The 15,804-nt window shown below is 36.5% G+C and overlaps 1 protein-coding gene and 1 pseudogene across 2 annotated transcripts; both read right to left on the reverse strand.

Moving 5' to 3' along the window:
- Nucleotides 1-1,841: 1,841 nt before the first annotated feature.
- Nucleotides 1,842-6,151, reverse strand: LOC111390717 (cytochrome b561 and DOMON domain-containing protein At3g61750). Of its 2 annotated transcripts, none has more exons than XM_023015817.1 (5): nt 5,787-6,151; nt 4,715-5,111; nt 3,266-3,561; nt 2,498-2,801; nt 1,842-2,237 (listed from the first exon to the last, which is right to left on the reverse strand). In XM_023015817.1, the coding sequence occupies exons 1-4, from the start codon at nt 6,012-6,014 to the stop codon at nt 2,526-2,528; spliced, it is 1,197 nt and encodes a 398-aa protein (XP_022871585.1). In that variant the 5' UTR covers nt 6,015-6,151; the 3' UTR covers nt 1,842-2,237; nt 2,498-2,525. The 2 variants fall into 2 exon arrangements, with proteins under 2 accessions (XP_022871585.1, XP_022871577.1); XM_023015809.1 differs by having other exon boundaries at nt 1,842-2,264; nt 5,787-6,143.
- Nucleotides 6,152-7,202: 1,051 nt separating this feature from the next.
- The window catches only part of LOC111380260, an 18,374-nt pseudogene continuing 9,772 nt past the window's right edge, over nt 7,203-15,804 (reverse strand).

Raw genomic sequence — 15,804 nt, forward strand, 5'->3', positions numbered from 1 at the left:
TTTATACTTCATGGACGATCTCTTTGTGATCAACCGCCCTAAAAACTGCTTGATCGTCCTATAACTGCCCACTTTCTTCGTAATGGCCAACTTGTCATGAAAACTGCCTTTTTAACTGCTGCCATTACTCTTCATCGTTCAACCGCCTTCTATTGAATTTCTTGAATCGTGGAACGTGATAGGGCTGCTTTAATAACTGCTTTGATAACTGCACTTCTTGATAACCACGACGCTTTACGTTTGTTAAAACCTTGGGCGACTTGAAGGTTTGGGCGAGAATAGAGTAACAGCTCTGGGCGACTGTATGACACTCCATTCGCTCAGATTCTGGGCGACTTGCAAACTTGGGCGATGGCGTTACCGCGTTCTTGGGCCTCCTTATTCGGGCCTTCATCTTGATTCGTTTGATTGGGCTTCGTTCTTTGGGCTATCTGATTTGGAGATCCTCCAATTGGGCTTCACTTCTTGAACCGCTTGATTTGGGCTGAATTTTTATGTGTCAACAAGTTTATACCATGAAGAGAAACAAAATCAGCCATAAAGCTCTCAATAACCAGAAGAAGAAAATAAAAAAGTATTTTTTTTTTGTTCAAATATATCACTTGATTTATCTCTTGTGGTATTCATGCAATCTTAAGATATCAGTCAATTTGAGTATTAATTTTTATTTGGTTGTCATTTCTTACTTTTTCTTTATATTCTCTTATCTTAATAGAGCAAATGTTGAAGGATGTTGATTTGCCAAGCTTAAAATTAGAAATAAACTTACACTAGAAAATGTAAAATTTACTTAAAATCCAAGAAAAGACAACTTCCTCAAAAACCTCAAAGAAGTTTGGCAAAAAAGAGAAACGTAATTTAAATTCACTTTTCAGCTTATCCATGATGGATAATAATCTCTCGAGTTTGAGAATTTGAGTACAAGAAGAGAAGTTGGAAACTACATAAACTTGAATTCATCAAAACTCGACATCAAGGCATGTTATAATGTCGCTTTCCTTAAAACATTATTTGCCTTATGCAAAAATGCCTGGAAGATACAATGAAGCCTACAGTCTTGTCTGCATGGTGTAAACATAAAGACAACCCGAACACTGAAAAAAGTGAAGAAATTTATACCCAAAAGGTTTATTTGTATCTGATAAAGTATACATAAACAATTATTTGTAGAGAAAAATTGCACAAAATCGAATTTTGAGATGCTAGTGGAAAAAAAGTAAGATAGTAACAATTGCATATCAAATTGACTTTTTCTAAATGAAAATGATGAGATATATTTATAGATTTTCATTCAACTGTTTATGTAGAGTTGCAACTCTTCATCTGTGGCTTTTAAATTTGAGTTTGAATTAATTCAGACTGATTAGAGCCATCAGAAACTGTCCAAACAATCCAAAAAACACACCATGAGTACCTGCACGAGGGAAACTATGCATTGAGCAAAAGTTATGGAGAATGAGAAGGGATATTATTATATTTAATTTCCAATTTTAATGCGTATTTTAGGAAACATAATTAGTGATTTATTCAGAGTATTTTCCTACTTCAATTAGCATTAGTTTAAATCCTACATAAAGGGGCCTATGCTATGTAATTGGGAAAACTTTTGAATAAATGAAATAAATTGATTTCACTCCCCGATTTCTATCTTCCTCTTCCCCTCTTCTTCTCCCTCCTTTCCCCTTCTTCAATAATTCTCATATGATATCCGGCATAAAAATGCTCAATACCTTAGGTCAGCTCGCTCCAGCAAATTCTCTTAATGCGACGCGATGCTATGCCTGTTTCCTTCAAGCAACATACCATCTCCATTTCCAAAATGAACCTATAGACGATGGATCAATCTTAACTACAAAATAATTTCGAAAATGTTCTACAAAATAATAGACGCCAGAAGATGGAAGGGGCAAAAAACTATATGCACACATGTATGGTTTACATCAAACTGGTATTGCTTATGCTAAGAAACACTCTCAACAGATACAAAGCACATACAAAATATCAATCAGCAAACCAAAAATTCCTTTAATCCTTTTAACTTTTTTCTTTTTTCCCCTGGTGAGGGAGATACTTCTGTATAGTGGTTGGAGAAGACAGACAGGTGGCGCAGGGGGAATTTTTTGCTCCGGGAGCCAATGTTTTAAGCCTTTATGTCGTGGAGAGTAGCCAGAGCACAAGCTGAACCTAGTCCAATGCTTCCATTTGCATCACCAAAAATTTCTCTTCAGATGCATCACCTAGATGTAGATCTTATCTTAGTTTCACTGTCAAAAAAAAAAATAAATAATTGAAACTTCAAGTGAGAAAATTTATAAATGTACATATCTCCATTTATGGTACGTATTATTTCTCTGTCTTCAAAATCGAAGATTTTCAAAGTTTACTATTCGTGTTGAAAGTTTGTACGGTTATATGATATGAAACAAAGGGCAATTTTGAAGTAACTTATGAATATTCTATATGCAGCGTAAAATCAAGAGGAAGGAAGGAAGCCTACCACAAATTATTTTACATGACAGCACGTGCTACAGTGAATTCATTGGGTAAGTTGATGGGAATGCTGGTTCTTCTGACTTTTTAATCCTTGACAGTGCTTCGAAAACAATACATATAATCAATGTCGAACCAACAAGAAATCCGTAGCCGATTTTCCAATCTTGTCCCGAACCTGCAATATGTATTCCGAGAACTATATTCACTGCTGCAAAGAAAAGGGTAATCCTGCCAAACCAATTGTGCGACCAGCTCCAGTACTTGCGATATTTGCTGTCCTTACTAGGTCGTGTAAAGAAAGCAGTGACCTGGACGAAAAATGACACACAAAATCATCCCTTTTTACCAGTTTTTGGACACGATGCAGTAAACAAAATAATAGATAACTAGGAACTAAGCTTGAGATCTTTAACTAGGAAAACTTTAGTTTCCTGTAAAGGGATTCTTCTATACTAGATTGAGTGGTTGCAAATAGATTTTGATATGTGATATAACCATATTGAGTAGAACTTACTGTTAAGATCAGCTTATAAGATGAAAAATATGGATAAAAATGAATCTTCTTAGTAGCAAACAGGAAAATGGACTCTACCAGGGATGAAATACATATCAATCCTTATCAAGAGCTTATTCGAGTCTACCAGCCAAATCTAAACATGGCTTGATAAGTTCAATCCAAATAAACTCTATAACATGAGACTTGAAACATGACTCGAAAAAGAGGCTAATGGTGGATATAATACTTGATTAAGTTAATTGATTATGCACGAACCTGAAGAATGGTGAGCGTGAGAATGAAAATTCCAATGCCTTTGTGCGCAGGAATGTAATTGTGCAGCCTGTGGTTGAGTGAAAACCCAACAACCACTGCAGCAATTCCAAATAAAAATCCAATGAACTGAATGACTACATGAAGGTAATACCAAAGGGGATCCTTATGCTTAAGGTATCTTGCAAAAATTGCTCCAAAAGGGAGAAATAGACCCCATGCCAGCATAGCCAATACTCCATGAGTCTTCTTGTTTTTGATAATGCTAGGGGACGAATAGACACTGCTATCAGCATTTCCTGCGATGAAAAGTTTGCCAAAAAAATAAAATAAAAACATTGTCAGATTATATTAGCGGACAAAATATCTTGAAGTTTCAAGTGAAAGGCTGATGAAAATCTTCCTGTCCTGATTGTACAAGAATGCTGAAGCTGAAAATTAATAAGCATGATTTTGCGTCCCAAATGATCCGCTAGTGACTTGTATAGACAACTTAGCCCTGTCTCAACCTTGTGCTATGCTTATAAACTTTTGTGACATTAGTCTAATTAAGTATTATAAAATAGTGATTTACATAACTATTGATTACTTGATTTCACTATGTTGAATTTCTATTTTCTTATTAAGAACAATACGTTCAAATGATTTGATTCTGTTTATAAAAGATATTTCATCACAACCTTGATAACAGTTCTGTTTTCATCCGTTCTTTCTTTTCTCAATCTTTCTTAGTTACATATTTAGTGAAAGAGAGACAAGCCCCTAATGTAAACTGCCATTTTCTTCAATTCATTAGTGAACGGGAAATAAGGTTTTTACTTTATATTCAATTTTTCTGCAAACTTAAAAACTTTTACGAGGAAATAATAGAAACTTAAAGCCATTGACAGTTTTGAAGCTATTGTCTAGAGTTCTTGATTTATCAAATTATCTGTCATGCCATGATAAAGATTAAGCCCCGTTTGGTAGCAATTTTTTACTTCAAAAAAATCAATTTTTTAACCATTATTTTACTATTTCAATCGTTATTTTTTATTTTCTTACTCATAGGTTGGACCCATTTTTTTCTATAATAGTTAAAAAAATCAATTCTCATAATCACTACTGAACAAGCTCTAAATAAACTACACAAAAAAATCCTTTATCTCTTTCACGTTAAGTAATACGTGGAGTCACACCCAATGTAGCAGCGGATTCGCGTCGATTCTCTCTCTCCTTTCTAAATAGATAATTTCTTTAGCAATACACTTTACTTCTCAAAAAATTTCTTGATAATAAGAGCAGAAACTGTTAAAGCATGTGTGATAAGCGCCATTAAACATGGCTAGATAGTATAACAAGCAAGATTTTAGGTTCTTTTTCTGGTTTAATGTGTCCAGTGCCATCCACTCTACACTATCAAACATGCCATCAGGTTTTCATGGATAGACAAGGGAATGAGAAAGAACAAACCTGAGGAGAAATCGAAATTCAGGCTCATCTTGTCATCATGAACAGTAAGCCGGAGATGGTGGGGGTGTTTACTGCTAAAAGCGAGTAAAATCGGCTGTGTTTTGAGAGTTTTGTTGAACTTAAGCTGGAATGCCAAGTACATTGTGGCTTCACGAACCACGACCAATGGTGGAACACTGGTGAGTGGCAAGTGACCTTCGTCTGGTTTGATTTCCGAGGGTTTGAATCCCTTTATATGATACTGTTTTATTCGAGCTCGGCCTTCTATGTTCACCCATCCCACCATGCAACTAGAATTAATCATCCTTCCATCACTGGAAAATCCCATTCCTACCCATCCACTGGTGTATATAGTTGATAACACAATGGTGATCACATTGTCCTTTGATTGGGAGTACTGCAATATAAAACAAGTAGTTTATTTATTATCGGCTTAGCCCTAATCCCAAGGCCGAGATCGATAATGAAGAAACAAAAAAGAAACACCGATATTGAGCCAATAGTGATTCACCATCAACACGAGGACTACGACTACACATTGCTTCATATTAAAGATCAAGGAGTTTTCACAATTAGAAATGAGTATTTTACTTGTTGGACCACACAAAAATGGCTCCTTCAAACTCTATATAGTGTGGGAATCTAGGAGGACCTAGCCTCTGTTTGATCCCAATTTGTTAACTTTTCAACCACACATTTCATCAACTTTTATGAAAATCTACTAAAAATTTGACTTTTTGCCAAATCAAATAGAGGCTAATTTAAAGATAGTATAATTAGGCTCTACAATCTAACAACCTGGACAAAGTGACTCGACTATAATAAAGGTCTCCCTCTTCTTCATAGCCTTGAATCTACAAGTACCGGGCAGTATAACCATTGCAAGCTGTTCAAGTGACAGGTTTACAAGAAATTGTTTGACTTCATGTTTCTATCTAATTCCAACATGCTCGACTTTAAGAATTGAAAACACATTCCCCAATTTGATGTCATTATATATTTTTAGAGTACATAAAACTTGTAATACATTCAAAATTTAGTATTAGAAAATGCAAGATTTACATGAACTTACCCTTAGCAGGTATGAATTCCAAACAGGTTTACAAACCATATTTGGTAGACTGCCATAAGGAAGAGGAAGAAATGAGGTGAGATCCATATTGCAAAGCTCTTTAAAGCCATCCTCATCAAGATTTTGTGCTTGTACAAAAATAATTGACTCAACAAAACAGATCAAAATCACAAAAAATAATTCGAATTTGAACCGGGATGAAGGCCCAAGTCTCGAATTTTCATCCATTGGCAAAATTCAAATTTGGCAATGTGGGAAATGAATGGAAGGATAAAGATAAAGCAAGAATTTTGTAAGGTGCAGTTGGTGAAAGGTTATTGATTAGAAGTGTCTTGAAATGTAAGTTTTTATGGTGGATGATGGCGGAAGAGGGCCGGAGGTGGTGGTGTGATGGGTGGGGTGGGGAACGGTGGTTGAAGGTGGCGGGTGATCATCATTCCCGCCATATACTTCAACCAACGGTAAAAAGGAATGCAGATATTAGTCTCCATCATGACCAACTTTTGATTGAATTTTATTTGCTTAAATATAAAACAATGTTCTCAATAGGTTTTGCGTGAAAATTGGACAAAAAAGGTGAGAATTTTAAGGTCAATAGTCGTTGTTATTAACCTAAGTTGGCCCTTCTGTGTAAACTTATCAACTAATTGCTTACGGGTTCATAATATGTGCAGATCTAATCACGACTATTGATCATTTTTTGTTGCACGAAACGAAATTATGTTTATTGAATTATCAAGTACATCCTTTGGTAGTTAAAGGATCTCGATTAGTCAAGTAGTTAACATTTTGAAAAGAGTAATACTATTCGTAGTGAAAACTGTCAGTAATCGCCCTATGTGACATACACTTGGCAATTTGATATTTGATATATAGATATGGTAGTTATTTTTTGAATTATACATCAAACGAAAAATTGCCAAGTATACGTCACATAAGGCGACTGTTGGTAATCTTCACTGCAAATTGCATTATTCTTTTGAAAATCCTATTTTAAAATATGAAAGAAAAGATCCCTCATTTAAAAGTGTAAGAACATTGACAAGAGAGAAAACTCTGATCCGGTTTATAGGGATCGATTGGCAATCCAATCAGTTTAACATATTAGCTAATACATGAAAAGGCATGTTCAAAAAAGGTAAACACAGTAAAATCATCTGAAAATCCAAGACGACTAAGCATTTGTTTGGGAAAAAATATAAATCATTTATAGATTTGTACTATTCATTCAACGACCACATCGACCTGCAGTTTAGGCTTCTTTATGATTAGGAAGGCGACTAGGAAAAGGGCTAACAACAACCTTTTCAATCAATCTCTAGCCATTCTATGCCGCCATTACCAGCAAGACGCACTAGGTAATTGGGTCATACAAGATGCCTTACGGTGTATATATTCGCAAAAGGCCAGCCAATGTGAATCGAAACTCGATGAGATAAAATTATATATGGCTAACGACAGAGAAGACTTGGAAAATAATCCAAAAACAGATCTCAAGCAGTGTTATCGAATAAAAGAATCAAACCTCTCCTATACCTAAGACAAAAGTGTTGCTATAAAGAAGCAAGGAAAAAAAAAAAAAAACATAATAGTGTGAAAGAGATCTCCACATCTATTTTGACCAGGCCACTGAATCAATCTCAGCTTGAGCAGCTCTGTATAACTCCAGTCTCTTTGCAAGAGAGACGCGTCTCTGCATAATGGCTATATCCTCGTCCAACAGTTTGCCCAACTGATTTGCCTGTGAAGCCACATTAACAGTTTTTTAATAAATGCCACACACATTCTTCTTGTTCCTTGAATATTCCCACTCCATTCACGGGGTGGCCGGAGATATTTTTATAGAAGATGGAATTTTTGCCCAGCTCGTTGAAGAAATGGTCAAGTAAGCAGCGTTTTGCCTCGCGAACTTGACGTACAATAAACAATAGACTTCGAAATGGAGTTCTTCAGACCTCCACATACCATATTAACATAAGACAAGACAGTTGATCCTGTTGAAGAAGCAAGAAGCCCATTGAGGAGGTAATCTTGATGTAAGAATGAACAATAGAGCATGTTTGGTACATTGCGCTACGACAGTATAATAAACAAGATTTTGCTCCTCTTTGAGCCTCATTTTTCAAAATTCATGTTTTTTTTTTCAAACTCATTTTCAACTAACTTATTTTCCCAAAAAAATAATTTTGCACATAAACTTAAAACTTTCGATTACTTTTTAACCACATTTTCTCCGAAAAAGTCAATTTTTACAAAATCTATTCTCAAGGTCTTTAATAGGCGAGTACTATCTAACCCTCCCTACTTAAACATATTATTATAGATCTAAAATCATAAAAATGGAATTGAAAGCGACATACGCACCAATACGTCTGAGATACGAGTCATTGTATCTATCAAACAATGAGTGAGTTGGATTCCCTCCCTTGTCATTAGCTTGAGGAAGTTTTCAGAAGAAATCTACAGTTAAGTAACCGCACTCCATTTCAACTAGCTGTAGAGTTGCTTTCTTGCTTTCATCCCTCATCCTCTCTAAGGATTCAACAGCTGCATGCCCAACCTCCACTCTGAGAGTGGAATACTGCTTCAGCTCCTGCACAGCAATAGACACAAGCCTCCATAAGTGTTCAAAAGTATAACTAAATTTGAAATATTTCATGCAACAAGATAATTTCTCCATTTCCTTGTCATTTTCATGGTATCTTCCCTAATTCCGTTCGAGTTGTTGAGATAACATATAATTGATCTAAATGTAGCCCTCTTGCTTTTAGATCCTGTGGTTCAACATAATATCAAAAACATCGAACAGAGGTCCTAGTTCTAATATCCCTAGTGTTAGACAGAAGGTCAAGTCGAAAGCTAAAGCTAACGTTTACCTTCAATTCTCATTGCCACTCATTTAATGATTGTGCATGAGTTATGCTTTGAAGGGAAAAAATTGAATCCGCCTCCATGTTAGAGGGAGTGGTGAAGATAAGATTTAAATGATATCTATGTGGTCCTCTCTAACAATTTAAACTTTTAGATCAAGTTGTTCAATACAAGTTTTTTCATTTTTATTTTATTATATATATATATTGTGGGGTTGTGTGTGAGGGGGCAGGAGATAAGTGAACATATTAATTTTGATGACAGATGGCAAAATCAAAATGCCTTATTATATATGTAACAACCAACTCCATGGGTATTGTAATTTTGAAGACACCTTACTTTTATCCATATATAGTTAAAATTAAAATGGTGACATAGAATATGAAATAGTCGAACATACCACAGTCTCACTAATTGATTTGTGAACCAGTTCTTTTAGTATTCCATGAACCTGAAATTCTTTGAGTTCTGTCTTATGAAGACTGGGGACAGAATCCTTGGGAAGAAAAGAGATTAAATCTTTCAAAAACGTTTTTCACTTGTCAAGATACTTTCAATTATTTTGATTACCAGAATGCTTGGTACAAGGCTCTCCTTTTTAGGCCTGTTACCCATTCTTGGTTTATCAATTTTAATCAAAATTGTAACCCTCATTTTTCGAGTTGGTTTCAAATTTGGTTTCAATATCATGGACTTGAAGAACAAATTTTGCCCAGTCTAGTTCTTCAAGGATATGAATTTTTCAAAAGAGAATATATATATATATATATATATATTCAGTCTGGCCCGTCAAGGTCATCTCACTTTTTTCAGTCACATGATATATAAGAATACAAACTAGGTCTACTCATCACATTTATCATCATTTTTGCATTATCAACCACGGGATTCCAAAAGCCAATACTATAATTACTTCAGGCACCCAGAAAAAAATTGAAATGAAATACAGAATTATGAACTCTTACTCGATAAGCATAGAAAACCAACTGCAGTGGAAATTTATACTGCATCAACAGATGCCTCAGCAGGACCTTTAATACTAACCAAGGCAGTTTCAATGAGACGACGATAACCTTGTTCAGGTGCTATAAGATGAGGCTAGTATCCATCTGCTTCAGTTATTAATTTTCGAACATTTTCCACCGCGAGATGCTTGTCAAACTGCTACCTTTTCAATGCAGCGGGCAGTTGGTTATCGAAGACATTATATATTTTATCACCACCTGATCGACTGCAATTTTCATAATAAATAATGAAAATCAGGATGGACTGAATCAAAAAATGAAATCATACATTAGAAAGAATGCCAACGAAAATTTTAAATACACACACTCCATCTAGATGTTCTTTGAATATTCCATCAAAGATACGAACAATTTCAATAATCATGTACAATTTTCCCTGCATTGATAATTAAGGGTTAATAAGATCGAAATGCTCCATGCCGTAAAAACACTTAAAAGCAATGTACCATATCCTAAACTTCCCTTCAAACATAAAAGAAAGCGTGCAGATAAAAAAATGGCACCATGAATTATCTAAATTAATTCATTGAAAGATTGTGTAATTTTGGAAAGGAATAAATGGGATGGCATACTTATTCCAGCATCAGTAGCATAGCTCAATGATAGTCTTGTTAATAAGTGACTGCAGTCCTGGAATTCGAGATTTGATAACGGACTCCAAATGCTAGAAAATAAGGCACTAGTTATTAGAAAATTTATACTGATAAAGTTGTCAGCAATATGTAAAACTTATTTAAGAAATGTATGCATTTCACACATTTTTTCTTATAAGGCAATAAAAAAAGACTAAACCATGAAATAAAGATCCAGAAAATGAAAATATAGAAAAAAGTGGATGCATTTTCCTTCTCTGTAAACAATGTGAAAAAAAAATTCAAACAGCAGTGTTTTCCTACATTCAGTATTCTTGGCTGGAAATAGAATGCAAGTGTACCACAAAATGTCAAATTGACATGTTTTCAAAGAAAACATTTTTTGAGAGAAGCCTCTATAAGAAAACTAGAAAATTTTCATTTGGATTTTGTTAGCTTCTTAAATTATTATGGAAAAAAAATTCTGTAAGGCACGATGTTTGCTTACTTTGGACATAACTTTCCCAAGATGCTCGGAACCCATCCTGTGTGCAAGATGTTTATACTCTGGGGTTTGAGCAAAATATTCCCGCTCTCTACGCCTAGCAGCAATCATGTCCACATTTTTGTTAATGTCTGCTTGACAGCGATTAACAACACCTATCCATGGGAACTGCAGCTTATATGCCTTTCCTTTCAAGATCTAATTGTCAGAGAAATACAAGTCAGGAACTGCACCCTTTAGTCCTAAAAATTAAGAAAATTGGTCTATGCATAAAATTTCTACTGAAAAATTACTATATTTTTAAGTTTAGAACTGCTCCTATGTTACAAAGTATTTTAAGAAAGATTTAGCCGAACTAGCAAGCAACTGTTTGTAACAGTATTGCAACACATTTAAAACAGAAGGGTGTCTCATATACCTCTTTAAAATAAAGCACGTTTACATCCAGCAGAAAACATGATTATGTTGAAGAAGCAATAAAGTAACAGATGCATAGTGCATGAAGAAAATGAAAATTGAGCACACAAATTGAAATAGTCAATGCTTTTGTGTCATTTTTGCTCTTTCTACAAAAGGCTTTTATGGTGGCTGAGATTCTGGGATTAAGATTAAAATAAAAAAAAAGAAAACCATTTGATTCTAGATTGCACAACAGAATACACAAATTGATCAAAACAGATGTGCCAGCAAGATGATGAAGCAAACAGTTTTATCTATGAGGAGAAGGATGGCACATGTTTGTCTTGTAAAATTGCTAGACTGGATTACAAGGCAGTGCATATTTGTTCCTAATAACGGGATCCACATAAGTCAGCAAGAATATCTACACTGTAAAATTTAAAAAAAAAAAAAAAAAAAAAAAAAAAAGACACACAGGATATGTTCTGATGAGGACATCTTTTATTGGGCTATTTGTTTAGGCCATATATTTATGCTCTATGTTTTCATTGGGCTCGTATTATGGGTTTGGCATAAGCCCTTATGCTTTAGGGTTGTTTTCTTCTATTTGAAGGTTTGTAATTAATCTGGAAAAACTCAGTTGATGAATTGAAGAATATGAAAATGCTAGGCTTGATGCCCAGGGCTTCCTCCTTCCCCCCTTCTCCCTGATTTCTCCTTCTCCAGTCTTCTCCCCCCCTTCTGTCGTTGCTTCTTCTCTTCCTCTTCCTCTTCTTTTCTTCTTTTGCTGTTTTCTGCTTCCTCTGCTCTTCTTCTTGCTGGAATTCTTCCTCTGCTGTTTTCTGTATATGATTTAATTCTAGGTTGAGTGCTTGAATTTGGTCCTACATCATATTCATTAGTGAACGGGTAGACCACATTAAGAGGCAGCATCTGATTTGCTCTTATTTAAAGCTCCTTAGGTATGTATATGCTCCTAATAGCAAGCTTCTATCATCTAAGAATCTCCCCAAACATATTTTGACAGGATAATCGGTCATCTGACAAGTAAGCTTCCCCCACCCCCACCTGCAACCCCAGAGAGAGAGAGAGAGGACCAATATTTGCATTTTATTAATCTATAAAAAATCATGTGATAAGGAATGCAGTGAAATTGCAGAAGAAAAGAATTATTATGATCTTTAATGATGTACATGATATAGCAGTCATGATGCGAGATTCAGTGGGTAGTAGTAGAGTTTCTTATCCTATAGGATATATCAAGTTTCCAAACACAATTGTTTATTCCTTTACCCTACATGGATGAACATATGAGACAAATCCAAAAAGAGCTCACCCGGTGTATGTTGTTAGTTGATTGCGTCTTAACTGGCGCTACAAGAGAGAAATTCTAAGCTAAAATCTGGCAGAGCAATTTAGAACTTATATGTTTTATGATAATTAGAAGCAGAGCAGAATACTGTACACTTAGTCATCGTAAGAATAAGAATAAGAATGACAGAAGCATCACGATACTAGAACATATTTTCTTACATAGTGATTGTTTAAGTATTCATGTTTGACGTGATAAGATCGAAGTGGATATAATGTGTAGGATGAAAGTATGTTGGGCAAAATGGAAAAGTGTGACTTGTAACAGGTGTGATAGGAAGAAATCTCTGAATCACAGAAGGTAAAAAGGTAAGTCATACACAATAGTTATTAGTCCAACTTTGCTTTCTGTACCAAGTGTTCGGCCACTAAAAGGAAAAAAGAGGAGAAAAAAATCATAAGACAAATTGTAGGATAAATGAAGATATCAAGATTGATAAGTTTCTACACCAAAGCGGTATAGATATTTACCAAAAAGAGAATATGACACCTGTTTCGCGCGGGTTAGTCGCTAACAATTAAAAAGGATCAGACGATTGTGTAAGGGACAAACCTCTTGAGACAAAGTCCCAAAAAGGAGTGTTCTTTTATTGGCGATAACTTTACAATTGGAAATTAAAAACAACGTGCCTCCAAGGGGCGCAAGCACACGAGTTACTGAAAGAAAAGTGTTTAAGTCTAAAAACTAAGGAAGTGAAAATTACATGTTCTCTGTTTGAGAGTTTTGGATTCGGTCCTTTACTTCTATGTCCTTTTTCCCTTTTATACTTCATGGACGATCTCTTTGTGATCAACCACCCTAAAAACTGCTTGATTTTCCTTTAACTGCCCACTTTCTTCGTAATGGCCAACTTGTCATGAAAACTGCCTTTTTTAACTGCTGCCATTACTCTTCATCATTCAACCGCTTTCGATTGAGTTCTTTGAATCGTGGAACGTGATAGGGCTGCTTTAATAACTGCTTTGATAACTGCACTTCTTGATAACCACGACGCTTTATGTTTGTTAAGACCTTGGGCGACTTGAAGGTTTGGGCGAGAATAGAGTAATAGCTCTGGGCGACTGTATGACACTTTATTCGCTCAGATTCTGGGCGACTTGCATACTTGGGCGATGGCGTTACCGCGTTCTTGGGCCTCCTTATTTGGGCCTTCATCTTGATTTGTTCGATTGGGCTTCGTTCTTTAGGCTATCTGATTTGGGGATCCTCCAATTGGGCTTCACTCCTTGGGCTGTTCGATTTGGGCTGAATTTTTATGTGTCAACAATTACCCCCAATATGGCAGAATTAATAATAATTATTAAATTTTGCCATATTCACTTTGTGTTTCCAGCAACATTCGAAATTTTCAAGAATTTCAATCATTGTTTCCTTCTATAACTTGAAAAGGTGCGTCGTTTTGCAAACCCTTATAACCCCCAAACACGTCATTTCACTGCACCACTAAATCACGCCTCAAATTTTTCGCGTCTCTCTCAAGATTTACTGTTCATCCTTTGCTTCCCTGTTACGTAACACCCTGAAAAACTTCGTTCCATTTCAAATGGCTACTTCACAATCTCAAGCTGGCGACTCCTTTAGTTTCGATGACTTTTAGAAACTCCTGAGTCGTCCATACATAACTCCGAGTTTCCTCGCACCCGCCGATGTTGAACGTAATGAGTTCTACTTGGGTCCTTTCTTCAACAATGTAGAGGCAGTTGAACAGGTGGCGGTGGGTCAGCTGTTTCCTTGCACTCAAGGCCCTCCATTTCTGAACTCTCTACCGCTGGGGCCACTTCGCGAAAGAGGTATTCGCACTTGGCCTAAATCTGATGTAGCTTTCCGTAGGTGGCATGCTCGCCTTATGGGTCATGGTCCTACTAAGGCACTTTTTGATAGCGCTAGGATTTCTGATTTGTTAGAAATCTCTATTCGCCCCCCTACTTTTGATTCAGTACTCTTTTCGATTGTTTTGAGTTTTTGGTCTCCTGAGTATAACACCTTTATTTTTCCTCTTGGCCCCATGTCTATTACCTTAAGGGATGTTAGGGCCCTGGTGAATCTACCACCTTTGGGCGATACCATTTTTCCTGGTATCTTGATTTCTGGTGGCGCCCCAAAGTTTGGTAAAAACTACACCGATTCTTATTCAAGCCTGCAAACCCTTCACAATCATTCGAGCGCTGAACCTACCCATGCTGAGCGAGAGGCCTTCCTTCTAGTTTGGCTTTGTAAATATGTTTTGTGTGTGCCAAGCATAAAGCCCTCCCTGAGTTATTTACCTATAGCGCATGAATTGGCGCGTGGCAGGCCTTTGAATTTATGTTCTTTGTTTTTGGCTGCCCTTTATAGAGGCATGACCTCTCTTCAAGCTCAATTGAAGAATGGTGCATCTCCTACTGGCAATGGACCTCTTTGGTTCACTCAACTGTGGTTGAGATCCTATTTTCCATTGCTTGGTGCTCCATCAATCTCTCGCTCTTCTGCTAACTGTTATGGGCTAGCCATGGAGCCCTTAGCTCTTGTAAATATGTCCAGAAGGGACATTTTTTCATTCTTTTACTCTTTAGATTCAATCCCTTCCTTTTTTCCTTTTCCTCCTTTTTTGACTCCAAACTATGTACATTCCCCTTCCACTATAGATAGCGCGAGCACCTCCTTGCTCATTTGGATCCAGTTTTTAACCGGGAGGGAGCTATTTCATGATATTCTAACTGGGACCAATGCCAAGGCGGGGGTAGAAATTTATGCTCCCCAATTTTTTGCTCGTCAGCTTGGTTTCGACCAAACTTGGCCTGTTCCCCCTTGCTATTCAAGGAACTTAGTTGACCGTTTTTATACGATTAATAAGGCGGAGGCAGAGGCTATAGATGCTCGTAATCTTCTTTTAACCAACCATTTTTCATTAGCCCCTTTCAATTCTAGCCACGCCATTCACCCTCTTTTTGAACAACTCTGGCCATCGGTGAAGCGCAGATTATTTGCGACTGACGCCAATCGTGCCTTTCATTCATTAGACCAACCGAGCATTTCTTCTCCTCCTCCTGTTTTGGTCACTCCTTTGTCTGTTCGGAGTCCTTCTCCTTCTCGTCACACTAAACAATCTGCTCGTCCATCTTCTTCTCTCCCTGCCAAGCCTACTACGGCCAAGAGTGCCCCAAGCCGCAAACGGCCAACCTCAGCATCTCCCATTCTAGAGGATGATGTTGATGATGATGATGATGATGCCCCTCTTATCGTCAGGAGGAAGGTAATTAAATTGGTTTACTCACAAGTATACTTTTCCACATTT

The sequence above is a fragment of the Olea europaea genome, chromosome 3, assembly GCF_002742605.1.
Source record: "Olea europaea var. sylvestris chromosome 3, O_europaea_v1, whole genome shotgun sequence".
NCBI lineage: Eukaryota > Viridiplantae > Streptophyta > Magnoliopsida > Lamiales > Oleaceae > Olea > Olea europaea.

Excerpts from the sequence above, each read along its gene's own strand:
- LOC111390717 (XM_023015817.1), bottom strand. The coding sequence starts at position 6,014 with ATGGATGAAAATTCGAGACTTGGGCCTTCATCCCGGTTCAAATTCGAA. Across the intron at positions 5,112-5,786 it reads GGAATTCATACCTGCTAAGG|TACTCCCAATCAAAGGACAA; the intron begins GTAAGTTCATGT and ends TTTATATTGCAG. Across the intron at positions 2,802-3,265 it reads TCACGCTCACCATTCTTCAG|GTCACTGCTTTCTTTACACG; the intron begins GTTCGTGCATAA and ends TTTTTCGTCCAG.